The sequence below is a fragment of the Coptis chinensis genome, chromosome 2 (genome assembly GCF_015680905.1).
Source record: "Coptis chinensis isolate HL-2020 chromosome 2, ASM1568090v1, whole genome shotgun sequence".
Classification (NCBI taxonomy): domain Eukaryota; kingdom Viridiplantae; phylum Streptophyta; class Magnoliopsida; order Ranunculales; family Ranunculaceae; genus Coptis; species Coptis chinensis.
This window is the reverse complement of record NC_141457.1, coordinates 101,271,715-101,279,399: the sequence shown is the minus strand read 5'-3', so window position 1 is coordinate 101,279,399 and position 7,685 is coordinate 101,271,715. Positions and strand designations below refer to the sequence as shown.

The 7,685-nt window shown below is 48.3% G+C and overlaps 1 protein-coding gene and 1 non-coding gene across 2 annotated transcripts; both read right to left on the bottom strand.

Annotated features, from left to right (window-relative positions):
- Positions 1-222: 222 nt before the first annotated feature.
- On the bottom strand, positions 223-295 carry TRNAE-CUC (transfer RNA glutamic acid (anticodon CUC)). Its single transcript has one exon. It is a non-coding gene; the product is annotated as a tRNA-Glu (tRNA).
- Positions 296-355: 60 nt separating this feature from the next.
- LOC147519681 (cysteine proteinase COT44-like) lies at positions 356-2,509 on the bottom strand. The gene is made up of 5 exons (XM_086594874.1): positions 1,865-2,509; positions 1,497-1,729; positions 1,241-1,381; positions 741-1,160; positions 356-604 (listed from the first exon to the last, which is right to left on the bottom strand). The coding sequence occupies exons 1-5, from the start codon at positions 2,277-2,279 to the stop codon at positions 548-550; spliced, it is 1,266 nt and encodes a 421-aa protein (XP_086451000.1). The 5' UTR covers positions 2,280-2,509; the 3' UTR covers positions 356-547.
- Positions 2,510-7,685: the final 5,176 nt, after the last annotated feature.

The window sequence follows — 7,685 nt, the reverse complement described above, 5'->3', positions numbered from 1 at the left end:
CTACTAAGTTATCATTATCAAATGAGAGTGACCTGCCCCTTATGGCAATGGGATTAAAACAAGTTTGGTTTTGGTGTTTGAATATGTGTATTAGATTAGAACTCACGAAATTAGCGTGGAAAGTCTGCCAGAAACGGCTAGATGTATCTTAGTTAGATGCGAATTTGCATTCTTGCTGTACGTGAAAATCAGGTTCAGAAGTACCAAAATCAGTTTACAAAATTCCGTTGCCGGGACTTGAACCCGGGTCTCTCGGGTGAGAGCCGAGTATCCTAACCAACTAGACTACAACGGATTGTTGTTTGGTTTATCAATAAATATAAATTATCTTAAATAGTAATGTTATAAACTTACATTAACAAACTTAATTCAATGATCCAATCGAAAAGATTAAGAAAAAAACCAAAAACATTACAGAATGATCTCAGTGGCAAGTAATATCCCATTTTACAACTAATTATCAGATTTGATCTGTGAAATCCATCTGCAAGTATAAGAAGATCAATTACATTGAAAATTTTCTGCCTTCCAGACGATACTCTAGAGTCTAGACTCTAATTTTCCAAAACGAGCTGTGTCCAGGATTTGCCATTGATGTGGAATTCTGCAGACATGATAGGCCTGTTAGTTACTCTTCTATATTACCATATATTTAGCTATACTACTGATTTCACTAAAACCTAATGAAATTAGGAACTCAGAACTAGAAGCAAGGCTAATGAAAAAGGGCATAAACAAACCTCGTAGCAATCCCCAGTTCTAGCATCACAAAGATAGCCAGTTGCGCAACAGTGGCCCTTGCAGCACACAGGATTTGTCCACATGCAACATATCCAAGACAAGCATATGATAAAGCGCTTGCTGCAGCAGCAGGTTTCTCCTTCTTTACAGTACCGCAGCAGATCACAATTTGCTCGAAGTTTTGACATAGGGACAGCAAGTTTTGAACTAGTTTTAATTGGGTAAGAAGCCAAAATGTTTATACCACATACACCCTCTTGATTGCCACTGTTGCGTTGTATGTGCATATAGCCATTCAGTCCCCAATTTCTCCCCCATGAGTTCTTCAAAATCAAATAATCAGTCCTATTTTCGGAACTATAACCCACTATCAACACAGCGTGATCTAAAGAGCTTGAGCATGAGCCACTGAAGATCCCCTGTTAAGCAAAAAAATGAAAACAATCACAAGTGTGGCTTTGATTGAAACCATTGTTGAAAATTCACTACATCTACTTACCTTGGAGTAGAACTGAAATGCTCTTTCACTAGCAGATATACCCGCACTCACTGGTTGTGATGCAATAGCATGGAGTAGTTGTTCCTCGTCATTTCGAGGCACACTAGTGTAGCCATCTATGGTTATGATACTTCTTTTTAACTACAAGAAAATAAGTTTAAGGGAATATAGGAAAACCACTAAACTTATTCCAGTTTGATATGAAACATACCAAGCAAAACTTGTGCAATGCTGTAGTGTCTGAAACAAAGATTACCTTCATATTACAGGTTCTTTCGCCAGCTTGATAGGGGTAATCCTCCTTGGTGCCGATCCCATGACTTTCAATAGCCCATTGAAATGCAGTGTCCATTAGTCCTCCACTACACCCGCTACTGTAAGATTTCTCACAGTCGAGCAACTCTTGTTCGGAGAGACTCACAAGAGATCCTGTGGCTATCTTATGTATGCCTTCAATTGCACCTATGGCCGAGAATGCCCATGATGCACCTGAAACAATAAAAAAAACGACACTATGAATGAAGATCCTCATCACTTGGTACATACTGAAAGCTGACACACGAAAGCAGTTAATATGTATGTATACAGAAACTAGGTTCTTACACGTAGTTATAAACAACTTACCACAACTAGCTTGATTCTTCACAGACGTAACTGCTCCTTTTGTCCTCCAATCAATTGAAGAAGGAATTTTATGGACAATACGGCTACTTCTCAGCGGCATTGATAATTCTTTAACAGACTGAACGCCTAATGGCGGCAATTTGAGACCCAACCAAGAGGTCTTGAATTCTAGGTGGGTCAGATCAGCAAAGTCATTAAGAGCAAGGGTGTATGTAGAATTCTTCATTCTGTTGTGTTCTGTAACAAAGGCAAGGTTGTCTTCAAACACCCTTAGTCTGAAGAACTTCTCTTCTTCTGAAGAGTAGCTCTTGCCATGTTTCTCACACCAAGTGTTAAAGAGATCAGTAGTCAAAGAAGACACAGAAAGATTAATAAGAACAATGAGATAGAGAAGAACTGACATAAATGAACTCATTTGAGAGATCGAGGCCTAATGTCTATGGAGTTTTTTATCTGCTTTCCAATATCCCAAGTAACTAAATAAAAGTCTCAAAATTAAAATTCACAGAAATAGTATGGAAGTCTTTTAACTGACACAAAAATTATCAGTCATGAAATTATAGCTTTTGCTCATAAGGATTTGGCTCAGAATTGTGTACACACATATATGAAAGTTATGAGCAGTTAAAACTTGGACGCAACGCAAGTATGTGTAAAGGTGTGATGTGTTATTCCTCTACAAACAGTCTCTGGGGACTGATATGAATATATGGGTGAGACCGAGTTCGGCTTTTGGAGCTTAATCGCCCACGATCTTTCTCGGGGTGGGCTCGTGAGTAGAATCAGTCCGGGCGAGTTCATAGGAGTGGTATTTATAGAGATTCGAGTGTATCCTCACCCTCCACGTAGAGGATATCACCAACGTGGGGTGTGGATCATGGGAGCATGTGAGAAATATCTACATAGGTCTGCTGTGATGATGAGGAGTGACAGTCTGAGCAAGTAGCTTGCGGCCGTGATCAGTGACTGACAGTCAGGATTAGTGCAAGTACTCCGTCAGTCATGATTGCTTATGGATAGGGAGTATGTGTCACTGCCTGATGTAGTTCGCGTGATGATGCGATCTGTCTTGTGGCGCGTTGTTGGCTCGTGGATGCGACCTGATATCACAGGTCGGTGCCTTAGTTCCACTATGCTAAGCGTCTTTGATAGAGAATATCACTCCCTACACGGCCCCTCTTAGTAGGTTGTGAAAACGACTACCGAGAGAGAACGGTGGCACGCTGCATTACTATGTGATAGTTGGGGATCGCCACGCATCGATTGTAGAAACGACTAGTGCTAACCGTGAGTTGGTTAGTGTGATCGTAGGACGCTGCGGTGCAAAGACGTGATGATCCGCGCAGCAGCAAAGAAAGGGAACCCGTTTTTTCGGGATGTGAAAAGACAAGACAGTTACTTGGAAGTCGTGGGGGCTAGGGCTACGGTGTAATCATAATGCCTTGGAAATTGGCGGGGCGGTTGTTCAAAAATCTTACTTGCTTGACTGAGGCTTCATTTGGCTACTTCGTTTGGTAGAGAGAACTTCATTAGCGCATCAACCCTCAGGTTAGTTTTCTGCCATTTTGAACCCGTTTCCCTTGTTTAGTGTTAAGCTTCCGCGGCTAGAGTAGTTAGGGTGCTCTGTTAGATACAGTAGCTAGGTTTGTTAAGTTTAGAGGAGAAGAATGTCGGATTCGATGACACGTTCGCTCGCATCGGCGCGGAAGTGTCCCTTTGGTTGGGAAGAGGAGGAGGAGATGATGAATCACCGGGTAAAGTTTGGGTGAGGAAGATAGGGAGGGATGAGGTGAGTGAAGAAGGCGATGCTCGACCGCTTCGTGGTTGCCGACGTTGGCACTTCAGACGCCGTGAGAGGTCGGCTTCGAGCGAAGCGCCCGCTTAGGGCTGTGGATAAACACTTTGAGAGGCGTTTCCATATCCGAGGAAAAGATATGGTATAACCGTAGAAGGTCCGAGATCCACGAGCCCGACCGAAGGCGCCCCGGTCTTTAGCGATAGGTACGCCCCATCGCGACCACGGGGGTGATCGCCCCGGTGAGGGCAACTGAGGGCACATACATGACGATACCCTTTTCGAAGTTGGTTTGTCAATTTTTGAACCGCTGTGGCAAAGCGCCTGTGCAGTTCGTGGGTAACACCTGGCGGTTGTTAAAGGTGTTCGACCTGTTGAACGCCAGCGGTGAATACCAGATCGAAGTCGCTGATATTATTGAGCACTTCACTTTGAAGCGATCTAGGGCATACAATTTTAGCTTGCAAACCCGAGCTACTCTGCCGCCCGCTGGATGGGAGTGAGTAACGAGTCTTGGGATAAAAGACCGTCCTCGCTAGTCGGTAATCACCGCGGCGAGCTGGTTCGGTGTGGATGAAAACGCGTGTGATTTGACCGGGTGGGTACCAGTACGCTTTCTTAGGTTTTTCGCTGATATCGATTGATTTTGTACTGATCGAACATTTGGTGTTTTGTCTTTTGTACAAATAACCGACCGCACGCAGACTAACCGAAAGCAGTTGATCGAGATTCGCCGGGCCGACTTCGACGAAAATCGCCAAGTTGCCGAGAGGTCAATTCTTTAAGGAGCGTGGAGGACCCGTTGTTCGGAAGAGAAGAGAAGAAGAAAAGTAGGGCTCGTGGTAAGGGAGCCGCCCAAAGCACGCGGTTATGGAGAAGCGTGGAAGTGATTTGGTGACCGTGGAGGATAGAAACCGGGTCAGATGGGGTGAAGCGACCCTTCTGGGTGCTGGGGCCTCCGGTCCGGTCGGGCATGGGTCGGGAGGATGCTCCCTTCGACGTTGAGGACGTTCTTCCGATGTTCCGAGTACCGACCGCTAAGATCGCGCGAGGGTGGCCCGTGATCGCATTGGTGGTGAGGTGCGAATGGGTGGGAGGGCAGCTTCGCAACCCGAGGTCGAGGCCGATGCCCGACTTCAGCTCTAGCCGAGGATGCCGCTGAGGTTGCCCCTGAGGTCATTCGACCCGGTGGTTGGAGATGCCCGTGCAGGATGATGAAGCGGGAAGGTTGGCTCTCGGAAGAGGAACGGTAAGGAGCCGTCCGGCATCGGGCAAGGACGAGCTGGAGCTAACCCGATGTATGTTGATGAAGTAACCGGGAAGAAGCCGCGGAAGAGGTCGGATCGCAGCTACAAGTCCGCACCCATAGCCGCTTTGCTTGTTAGAAGGGATGACACTTGATGGTGACAGAAGAAAGACCTTGACTCCAAGGAACTAGAGTCGAATGTGAGAGCGTGGATAAGGCGATTTGCCGGTAAGTGGAAGTGTTATTACCGATTGGTTATCCCTTATTGTATTAATCGTTGCTTATCGCTTGTTTGCGGTAATATGTGCGAAGCCGCCGCAGATGGTTGCGGGCATCGTAAACCAAGACAACCGCCTTTGTTTGGCCGAGATGGAGAAGTCGGAGGTTGAGGCCTTGAGGCTTGAGGTCTCCGATCTCGGCGATATCTCAATCGGAGAAGGTGGAGCTGGAAACGCCGGAAGGCGCAACTAGTTACACCGCTCTCGAGAGGACGCCGGCTGTGAACGAGGCGGCCGGGCCGAGGGCATGAGGTCGATGATCGAAGAAGAAGGTCGCTGGCCGCTAATACGCCACGCGACGCTGTAAAGCTACCGCGAATGGAGGCGGGCGCCTATCTTGCCATCCGTTTGAAATAGAGGAACCGGAGGCGCAGGTATGGCGACCGCCCGAGGAGCCACCAAGGACCCGCAATAGATCGACAGTCGACTTTCGCCGAGGTCGGTCGGCCGGGTTCTGCGTTGGTCGTTTTTGCCTCCCGCCGCGGTGAGGTGGTTGCGGATCAACCCTCCGCCGTTGGCGGTCCGGGAGGGACGCTTAATCGGGCAAAGATTGGCGCCTTTCCGTGATCCGAGCCGCTCCTGCGCCGGACGCCCCTCCGGTTGAAGGCTTTGAAGATGTTGTTTGAAAGTTGAATGTCCGGTTTTGCGTTTGTAAGCCGCCCTCGCCTAAAACAATAGAGCTGTTTTCGGGGTTACCCCGGCAGTTAATTTTTTTTTGTCCGCGCTTTTATGATAATCGATGTTTTAGTTTGGGCTGGATTTTCCGGGTAGACCCGGCTGACCTCGGGCTTATCCGGGCGACTCGAGGTCGGATCGCGGGTCTTCGTTTGCTAACTGTTTTATATTAATGCCATGTTGTTATCCGTTGTTTTTCTTCCTTGCGCATCGTATGTCCGCTTTTGATTTGTATGCCCCTTGGGTTGGTCGACTTGTATCAATCTTGAACTGTGTTTGCGTGAGGTCGGTGTTAGCGTCCTCTGGTTACTCAGTACTATTACGACTGGAGTGTCTTGTGAGCAATGGTCACTTCCACTACAGTGCATGCTTGGCACGTCTGCGGATATGACCGGTTTGCGAGATAGGAAATGATGGCTGCCAGTTGGATTGGCGTTTGGCGCCTCGATGCCTTAATGAGTCTGCCTCGGGAAGACGTTTCTTTTGCATAAATAGAACCCGCTCGGGAGAGCGATGGCATTTGGACTTCCATTTGTTTTGCCTTTGCTTCATTTGAACGCGGTTTGCTTTTGTTGGTCATCTCCTCGTATGGCTGTTTTTCGTTCTTTTGATCATGCTTTGAAGAGATGCTATCTCTTCCTCATTGCCTCTGTTTTGTTCTTTTTTGCTTTAGCTTTCCTCATGGCTCGTTGTTACGATTTTTTGGTGGGGGGCATGGGGGTGGAGAGCTCTCTCCACCGATGGAGGAGATGGAGTTCCATCCGCATGTGCACGGTGACCGCGGGCAAGAGGAAGGTGGTGGCATCGGGTCCAAAAGGCTAAACGCCCCGAGGTCGCGGGCGCTCACCGAGGTGTGGTGATCGTCGCCCCATCGGGAGGACGGCGCACTCGGGCCGCCGAACGGATGGACGCCTCGGGCCGGGGCCACGCCGCTAGTGGGAGTTCGCCGCTTCACGGGGGGGACGGGGAGCGAAGTTCTTCTATGTCGGAGGTCGGGGAAGAAGCGGCCGCGGAAGCCGCTCGATCGCAGCTTCCACCGCGCCTATAGCTTAACGAAGTCTTCCGAGGGGTATCAGGCGGGCGGGACAAAGTCGAGGTCGAGGACGACGACATGGATACGCCTGGGGACCATGGACATGGCGAGTCAGTTGGTGAGTACATTTGTTTGCTAGTTTCTACCGGTCGTTCTTTTCGATTGATTTTATTGCTCTTTTTCAGACTTGCAGTTTCTTTTGTCGGGTTATGATAAGTTGAAGAACGCCAGGTAACGCCTCTAGCATCGATGTTGATGCCCGAAGTCGAAATGGATGTCCGCGAAGCCGCTTCGGGTAGCCGATAATAAAAGGCCGGAAGCTATGTCGGCCAAATGTCGGTCTTTATTGATGAAAATGAAAAACTTGCCGCTGCGCGTCTGTTGTTGATCCGCAAATGGAGATCACGGAGGTGACCGAAAGTACGCCGGGCAATGCCGAGGGTTGCTCAGAAGGCTCGTAACGCCAGATACCACCGCCTCAGAGGAGTAATTTGCCGGACGAGAAATATTGTCACCTGAAGAAGCGGATGGTGCTCAAGAGGTCGGTATGCGTGTTGTGAGCTCGCTGAGTCGCCGGACATGTTCCCTCAACCAAAGATCGCTCCCCGAGGATAAACATGTGGTCGCCCGTGATGCCGATTCCGCGTCTATTGGTGAGGATATGTTTTTGTTTTGTTTGATCCGACCGCTGCGTTTTCTTTGCCCCTATGAGGGTTAAACATTAGAGAGCGTTTCGGCTTTACCCGACCACTTCGCTTCTATTGATTCGAGAACCGGGTTTCCACGAAAGTGGC